Below are 18,214 nucleotides of genomic sequence, written 5' to 3' on the forward strand. Positions count from 1 at the left end.
TTTTCACTTATCCTAACCGCGATTAATTCCATTGCTTATGAATCTTAATGCATGTTTTTCATTTGTAGGAATGACACTATTCAACTTAAGCTTTCACCATGGTGGCCAGTTTGTGTGTGATAACTTTGTTTTTTACAGAGGAGGAACTGAAACTATTTTTATTGAGCAAGATTTAGACACTTGGTCATACTACGAAGCTATGAGTTTAGTTCTTGAGTGTGGTTTCGACGGTAGTTGAATCCGAATGTGGAGGAAAATCGAAGGTATTGATGAAAACTTCTTTCACCTGACTAATGATGTTCATGTTACAGAAATTGCAAATCATTCTATTTTGCACAATGTTGAGGGACATATTTGGCTTGAGCTTTTTGTTGGAGATAACACAAAGAGGGTTGAGAGTCTAAATATAGTTGAACTTGATGTTAGTGAAGCGAGTGAAGATGAAGACTCTATAGGGATAAGATTTGGGGGCAGCGAGGAAGAAAGAGTGAATGATGACAACGAAGGCTTTGTCGTTACTCATATAGTATGAGTCCCATTAATGGCATGGATATGTGGCCTAATGTTGATGTTGAGGATATGCTTTCACCTTCATTCAAGAAAGGTCCGGGTAGACCAAGAAAACTTAGGAATAGAGAGCATGATGAAAATGGATTTAGGATGAGAAGGTCGGGTGTTAATTACAGGTGCACCAAGTTTGACAGTATTGGACACTCTAGAAAATGTCAAAGTAAAGAACAAAATCCTGCAGCTTTAAAGAGAAAGGTGTGTGTATAACTTGTATATGATTAACTTGTGACATGTTATTTAAGAATTAATTGTTACATGTATTTTATGTTTTTGATGTCTTAAAGAAAGGCACCAAGGAAACTTCCTGCAATAAGCAATGTGTTTGGTCCTGAAAATAACCAACAGGCTTTCAATGTTGGTGAGGATATGGTTTCCAATGTAGGTGAGGATATGGTTGCCAATGCTGACCCTGCATTGGACTATTCTGAGGGAGAAATTGATGCAATAGTTGAAGCAATGGTGGTCTCGGTAGAAGCTGACTATCAAGCAACTCGGTCATCTCAGATAGTGAATCTAACCCCTACAAACATGTCTCCAACAAAGAAAAAGAAAAAGCAAGTGGGCTCTAAGACGAAATGAAGACAGTCACATATTATGTTTTATATTGATTTTAAGAATGTAATTCTGAATGTGACAGTGTATTTTGTAATGGTTTTTTGGTTGTACTTGTGTTTTGATTGGAGGTTGTTGCTTGAATGCATTTTAATTTGTTAGAATGCTTGGTATTTTGTATGACTATTGTGATTGATCTCACTCTTTAGGTATATTTGAGTGATAGCAAATATGTGTGATAAAAATATTCATGGATGTTTATCTCGTTTGATCTCGGTGTCCGCGTGTCATGAAAAAATTAGTTGAGCATATAGAAGCATGTTTTAAAATGGTTAAGATGTAAATTTTCATAAGTGTTGAGACTTTAGGTCGACACAAACCGCCATGTATCGATACATTAAATATTTGAATTCATAAAAGTAATTTTTCCTTTGGTATGAGTTGACACATATGTACTTGGGTCGACACATGAGTTCAAATCTTTAAGCATGTATTGACACATGGGCTTTTGCATCGACACATGACATATAGATGTCTCTGGAAAACTGTTTTCATGACTGCATGCATTGACACATATCCTTATGCATTGACTCGTGCTATTTCAATCTTTCTGGAAATCAATTTAACACAGTATGTGTCGACACATACCATTTTGCATCGACACATACAACTTCAGCCTTTCTAGATTGTTTTTCATAACAACATGTGTCGAAACAAATATTCTCATAAGAATCTCGTGTCCACAAAGAGGAGCTTTTCTTCCGCTACTTTTGATCCCTGAACTGGCGCTTCCTACCATAGCTGGAAAAAAATAGAGAACAAATGAAGGAGAAGGAGAGGGGGGAACCCTAGTTGCTAACACGATGAAGATGAACAAGAAGAAATAAGATCTAGAGTAAGATTCAATTTTATTTCATTTTAGGTCATTTAATATTGGGATTTAAATAAATACTTAAAGAAATAAATAAGAAAATATTGTTTTAAGCCACATATGACTCAAATAAAAAATGCTAACGTGTCATTTCCACCTCAGCTTTTTAAGTGACCAGATCTACCAAGGGACTAAACAAAAGAATCTTCAATTGACAAGGATGGAATATGTGTTTTTTATAAAGGATTGTTTTTCGGATTTGCTTCAAATGACATGGGGCAAAATGTTATTTAACCCTAAAAATTATTAAATATGACACGACCTGAGTGAAACGAACAAACTCTAGTAATTCAAACTCCTTGCAAGGAGATAAAAGGATGGGACTATAACATGTGAAAATCTTTACAAGAAAATTTCAGAGTCATTACTACCTTCCCCCAAAAGTCCAAACTACACTGTGTATGAATAACCCCATATCACCAAAAAAACAATAGCTACACTTTCATGGACCTCTTTACAAAAATTAGTCTAACCATTCCCTTCTCTAACATTTTAACGTTTTCCTACTCTAGGCGATATAATGAAAAAATTATAAAGTGAAGATTCTGTTACAGATGATGTCCACGACAGTTGGCCGAAATATGTCACACCAGCATAGCCACCGGAAAATGAGCAATAATTTTGCTGCTTGGTCAAATATCAAGCAAACCCACCTCCATAACCACCAGATTGGTTCCCACAAACTATCAGTGTTTCGTTTATCTACGTATATATCTTTTGCAAGTATTTGTCAACAAACCGACACAGACAAGAATTGCTTAATTTTCATCCTCTGTTAATGCGGCAAAGGAAAAAGGTTTGAACTTGTAGCCATCACCATGGTAGAATTTATTTTGAAATTCAACCCAATGAAGACGCAGGGCATGAAGAAAAGCGCTCAGAGTCTCCATCATGAGTAGTATAAAAGCAGTTGCAAAGGCAAAAACAATTAGCCCCACTAACCGAATGATAAGATTGTCATACCTATTATAATTGCAATCAGGGATGACATCAATGATTAAGATGAAAAAAATGATATTTAAAACACAAATACATAATACGCGATATCAAAGGTTATAAGACACTCACCCCCAAGCTAGTAGCAGGACTTTCTCATAAAAAACAGTTGAAAGTTCTGAGTGAGCCAAGCTGCAAAGTGGCCAAAAAGATCAACCAAATCAAGAATTTATAAAATAGGGAGTTGTGGCAAGTAGAGAAAATTGTGGCTGATCAAACCTTAATGCCCAAAGTCGGAGATATGATGCCGTATTTGAAACAGAACCCAGAACAAACTCAATGGAGTGAATCATTTGGTGAACAAAAACCTCACTGAAATTAAATTCCTCGCGATGTTGCCTGGCCGAATCCCTGGCAGAATCCGGTTCCACCTCAAGATCCACCTCGGAGGTATTAAGAACACCGTAATTGCGTCCTTGAAATCTCTGTAATACCATCAAGATAACAAATAATAATTCTCACAAAGTCTGACAATGCTTCGTTTATAACTAGCAGTAAACAAAAGTACTGAAAAAGGCAAATTATTGCTAGAAACAAAAACAATCAGCTTGGCCAATTGAAGTTGTTAAAAATTGTTTATTTTAGTCCAGACGACACTGGTCAAAAAAAGAATCTCAGGGAGATTTGTTGTTCAGCAACCATAAGCAGAAACACGGTTGTAAGGGAGAAACTCAAACTGTTAGCATGTGTACATACTTTAGGCTATTTGCATGTAATTAAAAAGTTTGGGAAACAAAGTTACTATTAACTGTCAAGCAATAAGATCAAATGCAGGGGAGGCAAAAGTGGCACCTCATTATGAAGTTTCTTTAATATAAAAGGCTTTGGAAAGAGCATCCATGGAACTGCAATTAGAGCCAGAACCAATAACAAAATCTGCACATCACGAACAGTAATTTGAAAAGATGAAAAACACTAAATATATCAACAATTATTATCTAACCATGAAGAAAAGAATCAGAACCATACTTGAAGTGGCCTTTGACCCCAGAACAACTCATTCTCACCAAGATTGTCAAGAGGGCTTAAAAACATGTAAATCATTATATGATAAAGGTCTGCCTGAGAGCCAGAACACCACTTGACAACAATGAGAAGGGAAAGATACCCAAATAGACTGTTGAGGAAAATCATCTGCGGCACAAACTGATACCTAAAGCAACATGCATAGCAAGTTAAACCATTATACTCAAAGGATAGCTAGCAAAATAATAGGTATAGTGAACTGAAATAATCGGGAAGTTAGAAAAGTAGGACACCTTATATCTAGCGAACTGCCAAAGAAACGAGCATTGAAATAACTTAACATAATTCCTAAGTTCATATGCACTACACCAAATAGAATGGACATCTTCATCTTGAGAGAGTTCAAAAATGGCAATTCTGAACGACTTCCACGCCAGCTGGGATCCACACCAAATGGATATGGTTCTCTGTATTTTACTAAGCCAGTAGTACGAGCATCCCTAGTAAGAGGTGGAGAACGATGGAAAAACAAACAGCACCAAGTCAAAGCCTGGCTACAAATATCATTACATTTTATACATGTTCTGACAATATAAATACCAAAAACTGTATTGTAAAAAAAATTATTCGCTTGTTGCTAAGGAACAGGGAGGGTTATACTATTGGTCTGATGCACGAACTCATGTTGTCTTCTGCGCTTCAGTTTCTATCAGAGTCTCATTTTTCTGCCTCATAAATATGGCTTATGCATTGTCTTGGTCATCCTCCTTTTCCACTAACGAAATGTATGTTTCCATCTTTTTTAAAACAATCAGTTGAGTCTTTTAAATATGACATTTGTCAGTTTTCTAAGCACCATCGAACTGCTTTTACTTCAACATTATTAAAAGTTGTTAAGAAGTGTGGGTTTGGCCTAACTCATCCCTACAAAACCGGCTTGTAGGGTGAGGATTGCCCCCACTTATAAGGACATGTTCAGGCCATATATTGTCCGATGTGGGACTCTTAACACACCCCCTCACGCCCAGGACTAGACAACTGGAGCGTGGAAATAAACGGTGGGTGGCCCGATAGCGGAAACCATAGAAGGTGGTCCACCGGATCTTAAACGAGGCTCTTGATACCATGTTAAGAAGTGTGGGTTTGGCCTAACTCATCCCTACAAAACTGGCTTGTAGGGTGAGGATTGCCCCCACTTATAAGGACATGTTCAGACCATATATTGTCTGATGTGGGACTCGTAACAAAAGTATTGAACCATTTGATCTTATTAATTCAAATGTTAGGGAACCTACCCTATCTCAAATAATTTTGGTGCGACATGGTTGGTTTCTTTTATTGATGATTGGATAAATCAAAAGTACTTCAATCGTTTATTCAACTTTACAATATCTAGTTTCTCTGTCATCTTCTTTAAATCATAACTAGTAACGAGAAGCTTAAACTCATTCACGTCTAGTTGAGCTCGATTAGGCATAAAACATGATGTTGTCCTTCGCCTTCTGAAAGTTGGCCAAATTATGAATAACAGCCAAATTATGAATAACATCATAAAGACGACTTCTGATATTGATGCTAAGTTGAGAGATGATTGAGAATTAGCTAATAATCAACTTGAGTCTATGTAGTGGAATTCTACTGAGCTTAAGTTGATGGCACATTTTTGTTCGTATGGGGCATTTTATGAGGTTTGGCATAAGACATTATTTATGCTAATGATATTCGAAGATTGTACGAGTCTTTCTGCCGTTTGGCTGCCCTTCAGATGACTGATCAAGATTTACATTTATCTTAATATTTGCTCGAGCTTAGTCTATTATTAGTGTCTTCAAACTTATGCTAGTTAATGATGATACTAAATAGGTATTAGCAAAGCTTGACAATATGTTCATGGTGTTTATCTGTCATGGTCTCCTTAAAAGAGTATGGTCCTGTTAAAGACCAGGCTTTGACAAATACCACCATACTTACAGTGGGAGAGCTTACTAATTATCTCATCTGAGTTTCTTTACTAGGCGACAACACCATAGCTCCTGAGTTCTTTACTATTATTTCTAATTCAAGTGATCGTAGTTGTGGAGGTCATGGACGTAATCGTAATTGTAGTCGTGGACGGGGTAGAGGTAATCTCCGTTGTACTTATTGTAGGAGAGATGGAATCGAATGAAAATAGTAACATTAAAACACCAACAAGTAATGCATTGGGAAGCTACAAGGGAACCAAAAAAATCCAATTGCCACAAAAAACTATAAGCTTTAAAGAGACAAATAGAAGACACCTGCATGAAATATCTCGGCATTTGTAAGCAGACGCACCAAATATGTGAAAAGGAACCGAGAAGAACTCATTGTAGATTAACCCACAATACATTGAAAATAGTGACATCAGAAGAAGCACATAGCGCCCACCAAATAGCATCTCCATAAAGCTTCCCAGTCGCTGGAAGAAATCAAATAAAGTTTTTAGGTCTTTAACTTTCCATGAGCTGAACATAGGTCCGTAATATTGTGTATATAGTTGGACTTTTACTCATATTATATTTAAATTGCAAGATATTAAAGGACAAATCATTAGAATAAAAGGCTTAAAAGTTGCCACCTAATTACTTTTGGTCCTTATCAAGGAAAATATGGAAAAATGAAAAACTGGATGCTCAAACTTTGAATATGATTACAAATTAAGGAGGTCCTATTAAACACCGGATGAAAAAAGATGCAAGTTCAAGTTTGATATATCAATTAAGCTTTTACCTAAGAAGATTGTTGAGATATTGTAATTATGTTTTGTATCCGTATGATATTATGTATTTATTTATCTTCCCTTTCTTAGTGAATTCACTTCATGTTTATATAAATATGTACATTCTCCTTGCAGTCTTCAGTCTCAAGTAAGATCAACCATAATAGATGTCACATGTGAGGCTTATTATGATCTTTTTGCATAATCCTTCCATTGCTACTTTATTCATGTCACACTCAGAATGACAATACCTGATTGCCGAGTTTTCTTTCATGTGCTATAAGAACCAATGCTCCAAGCAGTAAGCATATTCCATGGCCCCAGTCCCCAAACATCACCGCAAAAAGAAATGGGAATATGATAGTTGTGTAAACTGCAGGGTTTGCTTCTTGATATCTTGCAACACTGCCAAATAAAATGGCTCATTAGGATTTTAAATATTTTACAGCACATAGCCATGTAACTTTGTGAAAGGTAGCTTATTTCAACATATTAAATTATTTGTATAACTGCTAATAAATGAAGTAAATATTTGCTCACCCATATGCATCTACAATTTCTTGATAAGGATTGGTGAAACTGTTGGTCCTAAAATATGTAGGTGGCGATTCCAGTGCATCCATTGAGTGAAAGATTACACCCACTTGAGAACTGCTGTCAAAAGTTGCACGTTGCAGTGCTTCTTGAATCTGGAAAATCAGCAGATGCAAGCCTTTTACTAGAAATATAAACAAAAAGACAAAAGGTCTTTTCAACTCCTCAAAATTTAAAGAACAAAATTACTGAGGATCCAACAAATTTGAGGGAAAAAACCTGTGTTCTCGCAAAAATTGGACACCAGCCCTCTGCCACAAGACATTTTTTGGTGACATCAAAATTTAACATGTTCAGCGTATCATACACAGCCTTCTCTCTTCTTACCTAGGACAAGATGACAAGGATGAGAGCTATTGGTTTATAAATTAAACAACGACAAAATAGTAGGATGTCTTTGAAGCTACAACATAAAGAACAATAAAACCTTACGCAAGGAGTCACTTATAAGCTAACTCTTACCATGTCCATCCATTTCGCTAAATGAGCTCCTACAGAAGATAGAGCCTTATTCCGATGCCTAATTCCAGCATCCAAAGTGGCCTCTAAGTCAGCAAGGCGTGATGAAACCTGTACCCATAAACTATATTTTCTCAATTATAAATTATACAGTTTCTGTTGGAATATTTTGGAAATTTCTCACAATGTCACTATTGTATCTTTGACTATCTTAGAGTACCATTTACATCTCTCAATACTGGCTTTCATTTTCATTTGTATCGTGATTTATTTTATTCTTTAATTAGGATTGATATTTATTGGGGGTAAATGCTTTGACTTTTGTATCACATCCGAGCAATATCAATAATTATTTGTTTATAGTTTTCTCTTTTTCTTCTTCCCCAACGTAAACCTTATAATTTCTACAGTTTCCAACTTCCTTTTTTTGTGTTTACCAATGGTGACATTAACATAGAATGATATCATGATATAAAACAATATCAAGAACTTCAAGGTCTACTCATTCTACTCTTTTTTCTCTCCTTTGAGTTGTTGTTTAAACTACTGAATGATATTGCAGAAAAGATCTCACCCAAAAAATGATAGTGCAATCTGAAATCTTAAAGAGCATATAAAGAAGCCCCTTGGATTGCAAGACAAGTTATCTGAATATTAATTTATGATAAAGGTTGAAATTAAGATGTTTGCGTCCCTAATATGCAATTTAAAATGAAAAAGCATATTATTATTATTTAACTGAAACTATAGACGCATAAAGCCTTGTATTATCTAGAGACTGGAGCACGCTTGGTCCTAGACACTTTGCTACAATACAATATTATATCTGTGAAATTGGATTGGGCCTAACTCAATCCAAAACACCAGCTCGTAATGTGAGGGATGTGTCTCAGTTATAAACAATTTTTGGGTCATATCTCATTAAATGTGGGACTCTCAATACACACTTCTCACCCCTAGGGATGATGATTTGGAGTGTGTCATGAGTTCTCCAACAATGGGATGGCCCAATGGATCTTGGATAGGATCTAATACCACATAGAAAGATGTTTCTGAATAATATATTAATTTTGAAAAGAGTACATACACTAATATGCTTATATAGACTACACTATAGCTAATGAGCCTAATTAATGGGCCGAATACAAGGATTTTACATAATTACAAAATATAAGCCTAATAACAACAGATATGACTTACAACAGTATATACAATTGAATAGGACAGCGGTTGACATGTTTTTAAGCTGAATTTTTACCTCCTGAGTTATTTGCCTTTGTTTACTTATATCTTCAGGAACAGGGTAACAATTTGCACCAAATGCTTCACAAATTTTTAGAATCTTTGTTCTTGCTTGCTCCCCAGAGAAAAACACAACAAACACTGTCTTCTCAACCTGAAAAGAAATTCAGAACAGAGAATAAATTGGTAAATAAACCAAAACAAACAAAATACAGATTAAAACTAAAGCCAAGTTATTGTTTATAAATTGAGAAGAAGAAAACCATCTCAGTTGAAATAGGATCCATAATTTGTTCATCAGCTGGTGCCTGATTGAAAAGCATATTGCCTCTTGTGGCACGAAACAACATTCTTTCAAACCTGAGAACTTTGGATTTACAAATTATCCCGCTGATAAATCTTAAACCAGATTGGTTTGATTTTGTAGGATCAGGCATCATTTCCTGTACAAAAAATTATATTACAGTGAACTTCGCGATAAAATAAAATTGAAAAACTGAACAGAACTTACACTTTTCACAGTAAAAAAATTGAATGGCAATAAGGGATGCTACAAGGAACCTGTTCAAACAAAAATGGCGTCTCGATAAAGTCTCCATTTGAGTAAACATTTTCCTCCAGTTCTCTCTCTTCTGAAACGGCATGGCCATGATTTGAAACAAGAAAACTACATGCCTAAAATATACCCATATAATGTTATCATATGTATATCAGAGTGTATATAGGATGTATAATATATTAACACTGAAAAGGATTGCATTAATTATGAATAAATCATCGTTTAATGGAATAGATGCATACCCATACAATGTTATGATATGTATTTCAGAGAGAGTATATAGGATGTATAATATATTAACACTGAGAAGCATTGCATTAATTATGAATAAATCACCATTTGATGGAGTAGATTAAAAACAAAATTGTTGTAGTGCAACAGATGAACTACAAACCCCAATAAATAAGATTAAGTTGTAATTAGAAAGATCACTATTTGCTAACTGTATTGAAACAGGAAAATCTATTGTAACTAAAATAACCGACACCATATGGAAAACTGTAGTACTTTGAAAGTAACAAGAGAATATGCTCAGCACAAATAGCCATGTAAAATACAATACCTTTTGCAGTACACTCTTGAACTCAAGGAGTTCGTTATATGATTGCTGAAGTTTCTCACTGTTTGAGTTCATTTCAATTATCTCATGTTCATGCTCAGCAAGATGCACCTGGTATAAGAGAACCACAGAAATTAAAATGTCAGATTTAAGACTAAAAATCCCAACATAAACTAGTGAAACTGCAGATAACCAGAGTATTGCAGGCAACATGACAACATTTATAATGAGCGAAAGCCCTAGGACACTGATCAGATATATAGAGAAAAGATAAGTAAAATAGAGATGGACCTCTATATCCTCCAAGTATGTATCTGTTTGCAAGACAGGACTAGGAGACATTATCCCAGCTTTATTGATCTGATCCATCAGGAATCTTAGCTTTCTTGACATTTCTGCACATCGCTTTACCTGTCATAAAACAAAATGCAGTTCCTATTGGTAAGCCCAACCCTATTACATATATTGATATATGTTTATTTTTTGAGTCTGAACCAGACCTTTTTGAAAGTCTGCTATGCCTATAAGTATGCTTAAAGGCCTATAAGTATTATTTTCTGCAAATAAGTAATATGACTCATTTAAATAGACTAATGAGCTAATATGTCAATGAGATTAAGGTATATTTTGATATTTAATATATATTTGGAGTATGATTTTATATGACAACCTATTACAATTATATTTTATATTTTATTTATAATAATACATTTAAATATGTCAAAAACTAATGTAAGCTAATATTTTTACATTAATGAAAATGTTTTCCATGAAAAAAGAAGATTAAAATGTTTAACACGGTACAAAATCTAATATAACAAGTTATAAAAATAAATTATTTATATTTACTTAAGTAGGTCGGCCTAGTAGGCCTGAAAGGCTGGCTTTCTTTGTGACCTAAAGCCTAACAATTTTAGCTAAATAGGCCTTTTGAAAAGCCTTAGAGCCTTGTCTATTAAAAAAAATCTCGGCTTATGCTTGAAGTAGGCTTGGACGTATACCCTTGTCGGTCAGCATCGCCTCTAAGTCCAATCATGACTTTTGAAGATAGATGTCAAGATATGTAATCCAAAAATACCAAGTTATTCAGAGTATTAAAGGTGATCTTGGTTTCCAAACTTCATTATATTCCATGATTTATTTTCTTAACTATTTAAAATTATGGATTGAGTTTATCTAAATAAGTTTCAAGCATTTTTGGGTTTTTAACTTTTTCCCTATCGCTTGAAGCATTCAATTGTTATTTTTTATGAATATGGATGGGAAGTTTCAGCTTTTGACTTATTGATATTATAAATGCTTGTCCAAAAATTTCCAATGAAGATCAGTTTTAGCAAATCTCTTCTTCCTTGGTCATGTAACACTCTATACAACTCCTTAGACGAAGCGCAACATTTTGACATCACCAACACCCATGAGTTGCGGACTTGTTCAAACTGAAATTGGAGAAGTTTTAGTTCTTGCTACTTATAATTGGTTGTTAGGAAATTTTCTTTGATGATCATTCCAAAAAAATCTCTTTTTCCTTGGCAATTCAACATCCCAACCAACGCCTCTGGCTTAGTGATCATTCCATCCATCTTGCTGCCTTTTTCGTCAATGTGTTTGTGTAGTTACTTTTCATTTTTAAAGGATTCATTCTTAAGAATAGTTCTCATATTTAATTATATTTTATGATTTATCTAATAGTCTAATTAGGAATTTAAATATCATTATGAAGGTCAGTGCCTTTTTTTTATCACATCAGTATACATTAGAGAATTACTTGCTCCGATACCTATTATAAGAAAAAAAATTCACTTTTCAAGTTCATTGAATAACCAATTTAACCAGATACATCGTTTATTCAATGAACCTGAAAAAGTGGTTTTTTTTTTGCTAATAATAGTGACCGAAAGGGGTATTATTGACAGTCTCTTTTATCTCTCTTAACCATTTCCTCTACCTAAGTTCTTTTTCAATGATAAATGTTAGTATAGTCACTAGTCAGTATTATATTGGGGTGGAATTGACCTCTCTCCCTCCATATCCGAATCACCACTTCTTAACCCTTTAGCCCACCCCAACCACCAAGTCAACTTTATATGCCGACTATATATCTCCTCTTCTATCTAAGTTATTGTCAATGTCAATATATTATTCTCCGAATTCAGCAGGCATTAATTCTAGAAAAAGATAGCAAAAACATCAAACAAACTATTTCCTACAGTTTGAACCTATTTCTTCTACCTTTTGACATAAGATCTAGAGATTGGGCGACTATAATCTGATTCACATGAAGCAAACTACATTATTCAATATCTATTTTCATTTTTTAAAAACTAGTAAGCATAGTACAGTGTTGTAAAAAAGGGCAGAGAAAAATAAACATGAATTCTAATAATCAGTGCAGTATAAATTACCTGGTTAACAAATGTTCTCTGGAAGGGACTTTTTTCAGCATTTAACTACAGAGGAGAAAATACAGTCATAAGAAATGCAGTAATTAAAGATCACAGGAGAATTATACACCTCCAACATCTGAACAGTAGATTTTACAACACGAAAACCTTTTTCTTGCTTGGTAGTAAAACATAAATTTTGGGATACTATATTTGGTGTAGTAAATATTTCCATATTTCCCATGGTAGCATATTGCCACCCAAAATATCATTTGTAACTGGAGCCAGATTTGTATATGAATATATGCTACTGAAAAAAAGATATTGTAGAAAATCAAAATAACATCCCCACTTTTAGTGTCTCCCGGTGAAATGTCTGAGTGAATAGACCAAGACCAAAAAACATTGAAGTTTTTGCATAGCCAGCATATCCTGAAATATTGAGATCCATCCAAGATTCTAGGCATAAACGAGCTACAGATATCAAGACATACAGAACTTTCCCTATGTTGTATAGATGGTTCTCCATGAAGTTTTACTTGCATGGCCACATAGAAGCCTTAATTACAAAATAAAGTCTACCATTATCAATAGCAACAGTATACACATTGACACACAATCAGAACCAAACCAGGATTCAGAATAATTAAGTTTCTAAAATTATCCCTTTAAACCTACACTAGCAATTTGCTACAGCACGATACAAGACGGTGAACATCGAGGTTCAAGTTCAATGTGAAAGTTGGAATTCAAACTCCAAACTGAAGTCTTCTGAATCAATTAAACAAGGAATGCAATTGTAAATTGAACCATCTTCAAAGAGGATGGGAAATCCCAAGGCAGGAGAAAATAATCTGAAATAACTTAGTAGGGTCAGTTTGGTGTGAAAATACATTTTGTATTTTTGTTCCGTGTTTTCGACTTTTATTACAGAACCAACACTGTTTTCTATTTTCGAACATTTGCATGTGAAATGGCTATAGTTAAAGCTATGCAGTACAAATACTTCAGATTGAAAGCGTGTCCAATTTTCGACACATGGGGATGTCCGACATTGATTAGACACTGTTGCATGTGTTACATTCAATCACTTCCATTTTTTTATTTTTTATTTTCAAATTATTAGACTTGCATAAACATACTTTCCAAGTATATCTTTGAAAATAGGAAACAAGTGTGCTTTTTTAATTAAAGCAACAACAGAAAACCATTTTCTAAAAGTACATTTAGCATGCAACATGAAACTTAAGCAACTCATTAATTATGCAATCAAACAGTTCCCTCATCAACAAACTCTCAAACCATTTATTTGGATTAAATAAATAAAGAAATACAATTAAATGTTGGATAGTACTTTGCACACTGTAGCACCAACACCTCTGACACTTGTGAAAAAATGTATTTGTATCCAAAACCGACACCGCTTGTGAAAAAGGTGTATATGTATCCGAAACCGACACCGCCGATATTTTTCAAATTATTATCAGTAGTGTCGACTTATAAGTGTTGGTGCCGTGTTTCCAGTGTCCGTGCTTCGTAGACTTTGCATGATAAATCAACAACATAACAAACAAGAGAACGACCTCAACTAACAAAATCCACTCCCTCGCACCAGATTCCAAAATTTAACACACAAATTCAACAATGCTGCATGTTAATCAATCATCAAGGAAACACCGACACTCATTTTACCCATGCAAATCAAGGAACAACGAAATGAAAAAGTAAAAGGCGCGAAAACCGAAATGCATAATTTGAAAGAGTGAAAAAAATAGGGATCTGAGAGAGAGAAGTTACGTCACGGAATTGAAGAAGACCGAGTTGGCCTAAATAGGTGATGGCTCGGTGAGCGGACTCGGCGGGAATGATGAGTTGAACGAAGGTCATCTTCTCGGAACGCATCAGATCCATTGGCGGTAAATTTACTCTGAAAAAATCCATTTTACCGGAAATGGATTTTTCGCTATAGATCTGAAATCTGAAAAATAAACCGTTTTCTTGTGTTTGAAGGGTTAGTTACGGAGGTCTTCGACTTGAGCACTTCGCGTCGGTTTCCTCCTTGTAACTGTCATCACAATGGAACTGGAAAACTAACTTTAACTCATGTTTCTTCCTAATTAATCAAAGATTTCATTAGTAAAAGAATAATTATAATTATTATATGATTATATGATTTAAATAATTGTTTTTGACTAAAATAACATTTGTCAACGATTTTTTTTAGTCAGATTTCAAATGGATTACTTCGGGTTGATTGGACTTTTATTGAAATTTATTAACCTTGATATAAAAAATTATTTATAATTTATAATTCATATAAAAATATTTTGGTTTAAATGCATAAGATGGAACATATATTACCTCATAAAATTAGAGATGTTCATAACAACCTCAAATCTACGAGTAATATTTAATTCACATATAACATCAAAATAATACCTAAGTTTTTTTTTTTTTACAAAAAAAATAATACCTAAGTTATTACCTTAAAAAAACTATTAAATTCATCCATTACATTTAGATACTACTTAATTCAATAATTCATTTAATCTTGAATAGGTTGAGGTGCTTATGACAATTTCGGTGTGCTTTTCATTGGTCTTTTTTTTCTTTTTCATCCTTCACTTTTTTAGCCTTATTTACTTCATATATTTTTTGATTTTAGAGTTGTTTGTTTCCTATTCTTATTTCCAAAAGAGTCCAATGTCAGATCCATCTGAAGTATTTTGTTATGTATATGTTAAAGGATTCGGAGTTGAGTTATAGATTCCATCCATCCATATTCACTATCTGTTGATTAAAATTAAACTATAAGAATAGGACATGTATAGATATAGAGTGAGAGTTACGTTGTCATAAATAGGAAATTTAATAGTGACCAAATTGATGAAAATAAAGAAGAATAAAATATTTTTCTACAGAACTAATCATTGAGCCTTTGTGTTGAGTTTCCCCCGCATATATTGTTAATTTATACTCTTGAGCGACAATGGGAGTTGAATGAATACTTTTTGACATGTAATTTTTGTTAGAGAGCATATGTATGTGGATTGAGCAAAGCCTTCATTTATGGTGCAAGTGACTTCATTTCTTCTTCCCTGACTTGGTCTACATTTGTTATTTGATCTCAAACCAGTCAATTGTTTTATAACTACAACATGTTTGGATGGAACATTGCCCGGTAACCATTTGGACCGCGGATTTGAATCTGGTGTAAATAGTTGGCTTATTCATCTTGAGGTATGTAAAATAAAATCCAAACTTTAATATCAGTACTTGCTTTAACTCTGCCATCTTTGAGGCTGCAACTTATGTATACTCGAGTATTTGCGTTAAATGTCCACTTTATCTGATTTTTTCAAACTGGAAATAGTGAAAATGAGGTCAGTGAAAAAATCTTATCTTAATTAGCATTCCTATGGAAACTGTCATTGAAAGATTGATTTTGGAATTCATTATTGTGTGACCGTGTCTGGATTTGATTCTTTTTACAGGTTGTGCACTACTTCAATTTCAAGGACACAATATGGCTAGCTGCAATATAAAAGGTGTCTGTATGATCTAAGTTGATATGTGCTGCATTGTAATTCCAGAGTTGTTTTGCATGATGAGTTAATATTTTTTTAATAATGAGTTGCGTTATGCAGCTTTACTTTGAAGAAAAGGGATGGGGATGGTACTGAAGAGATGACTATTTTGGATTATTTTGTTAATGTATGTAACATAGATCTTGCCTCTTTCTCTGAAAATCAATAATTTAGATTAGGAGTGTTTTAAGTTATTTGTTGTATTCTGCTTTGAGGTGAATATATATAACTTTTGAAAACATATATACCAATTGAGATGAATTTAAGTTTTTACATTTGTTACGTATTGTATTTGTTAAACTGTTTAAATTGCGTGTTTGGTTACTAACTCCCTTTGTTCGTGTTTTTTCCTTTAGCTGTGTGAATTAGTGTCGTTGCAACGATATACAAAAGCTCTGTCCACACTTCAAAGGGCTTCATTAGTAGAGAAGTCCAGACATAAGCCACAAGAGAGAATGATAATTTTATTAGATGTAAGTTGTTTTGCCATGTTTTGGTTTATATTGCTATGTCATCCATATGTCGCGGCTGAAGGGTTCTATTTGTTGCAGGCACTTAAAACTAGCAACTATGGTGTGATGAACCTTTGTTCAAAGTTGTGGAATTACTATAAAGCTTATATGAGCTCAATCTTCATTTGATTCGGTGTAATAGTTTCTTCTTATTAACCATCATTTCGATTCATTAATCACCATTTCGATTTGTTTATTCTCATTTATTAGTATGCGTCTAATCGTTTTCTATGTTTATTGTTAGGGAGTTAATCTTTCAGAGTTGGATTCTACACCTAAAAAATTATATTCATAGTATAAAGGGAAAACAGGTAGTAGAATAATAATAAAAGGCTAGAAAAAAAGAAGAAGAATAGATTGAAGTGTGAAAGCTTGGCATTTTGTGGCTCTCAATATAGCAAGTATATGCAGGTATAGATAACTGTGTACTTTTTCATTGTAACTTTTTCATATTATAAAAAACAAGACACTGCTGTAATATTATTATAAAATAACAAGAGCAGGTATAATATTATTTATTTTTTTAGCAAATTGAATATCATGTTGTCTTTATTAAAATAACATGTTAATTACTTTTATTTTGTTCATTGTTATGATAAAAATAATTACTCATCCCAGCTTTTCGGATCCATATTTTATGAAAACATGTTTGAGTATATGATATCTAATGCGATTGATATTTATTGTTTGAGTCACAGAAATAAGATGGATCTCTTCTAGAGGATGTACATACTCTTCCGTGGAGATGAAGTCTAGCATAAGTATGGATACTAATGCTATAAAAACTGTAGTTGCAATTCACTAAATTATGATAGCTTAAGCTTAAAGCAGGTGGACATATAAAGAGGAAGGATAAGCTTGAACGTTATGCATTTTGGCCACTTGAACCTTATGCGTTTTTTTCCACTTGCAGGTAAAAGCATTCTTTTAATGTATCATAGTTCTTCAGCGCTGATGCATTATGAGTATCGATTTTCTCCATTTCTGAAAAGAAATGGATTCTTCAATTACTATATTTCTTATGTATAATGATGCACATTTCAAATCATAATGAATGCAGATCTAGCCTAAAAACTTCCATTTGTGTGATAATTTCTGAGATCAATAGCTAGGACTCAACCTCAACCTCACCAAAATCTGTAGGACATTTAAAATTAAATGGTCTAAAAGTTAATTTGTTGTGCAGTGCCACAAAATTAAGGTACATAGAATAGGTATAGAATAGGTTTAAAATGTGTTTGTTATATCACAACAACCCTGGTACGGATTATAGCATCACCTAGCACGGTTTCACACTCAACCATATAAATTATTATTTTTCTAACTTGAATTTTGCATATTATCTTTCATGTTATCTGTGGTTTTCCGATGTGCAGGATTTTTGCTTTATTCCAGCATGTCTGCAGTGTGCATTATGGTCGATGTTGACAAGGGGTCAACTCATCAATAAATACAACCTGCTATCTTAATCAAAGTTCTCAGTCTGGTGTTACTTTTTGCACAAATTGAGGTCTGTTTGCTTCAAACTATGGCTATTTTTTTAGAATGGCTTCTACTTCCCCAACT

General features: G+C 33.8%; 1 protein-coding gene and 1 long non-coding RNA gene across 2 annotated transcripts; one reads left to right on the forward strand and one right to left on the reverse strand.

Annotated features, from left to right (window-relative positions):
* Positions 1-1,878: 1,878 nt before the first annotated feature.
* On the reverse strand, positions 1,879-14,681 carry LOC131601947 (V-type proton ATPase subunit a1-like). The gene is made up of 18 exons (XM_058873881.1): positions 14,347-14,681; positions 12,571-12,615; positions 10,460-10,579; positions 10,172-10,279; positions 9,612-9,725; positions 9,314-9,493; positions 9,067-9,204; positions 7,812-7,919; positions 7,569-7,676; positions 7,296-7,444; positions 7,007-7,160; positions 6,295-6,455; positions 4,309-4,515; positions 4,019-4,202; positions 3,842-3,925; positions 3,269-3,474; positions 3,122-3,181; positions 1,879-3,016 (listed from the first exon to the last, which is right to left on the reverse strand). The coding sequence occupies exons 1-18, from the start codon at positions 14,488-14,490 to the stop codon at positions 2,812-2,814; spliced, it is 2,475 nt and encodes an 824-aa protein (XP_058729864.1). The 5' UTR covers positions 14,491-14,681; the 3' UTR covers positions 1,879-2,811.
* A 550-nt stretch (positions 14,682-15,231) lies between these two features.
* Positions 15,232-17,011, forward strand: LOC131606980 (uncharacterized). The gene is made up of 5 exons (XR_009285147.1): positions 15,232-16,097; positions 16,197-16,263; positions 16,493-16,609; positions 16,688-16,783; positions 16,893-17,011. It is a non-coding gene; the product is annotated as an uncharacterized LOC131606980 (long non-coding RNA).
* Positions 17,012-18,214: the final 1,203 nt, after the last annotated feature.

This window comes from Vicia villosa, linkage group LG5 (genome assembly GCF_029867415.1).
Source record: "Vicia villosa cultivar HV-30 ecotype Madison, WI linkage group LG5, Vvil1.0, whole genome shotgun sequence".
NCBI lineage: Eukaryota > Viridiplantae > Streptophyta > Magnoliopsida > Fabales > Fabaceae > Vicia > Vicia villosa.

What these genes read in the sequence shown, in the direction of transcription:
- LOC131601947 (XM_058873881.1), bottom strand. Translation starts at nt 14,490, where the DNA reads ATGGATTTTTTCAGAGTAAATTTACCGCCAATGGATCTGATGCGTTCC. An exon ending in TCAAGAGTGTACTGCAAAAG is followed by an intron (nt 9,726 to 10,171) that starts GTATTGTATTTT and finishes GGTATATTTTAG; the next exon opens with GCATGTAGTTTTCTTGTTTC. An exon ending in ATCCTATTTCAACTGAGATG is followed by an intron (nt 9,205 to 9,313) that starts GTTTTCTTCTTC and finishes ATTTCTTTTCAG; the next exon opens with GTTGAGAAGACAGTGTTTGT.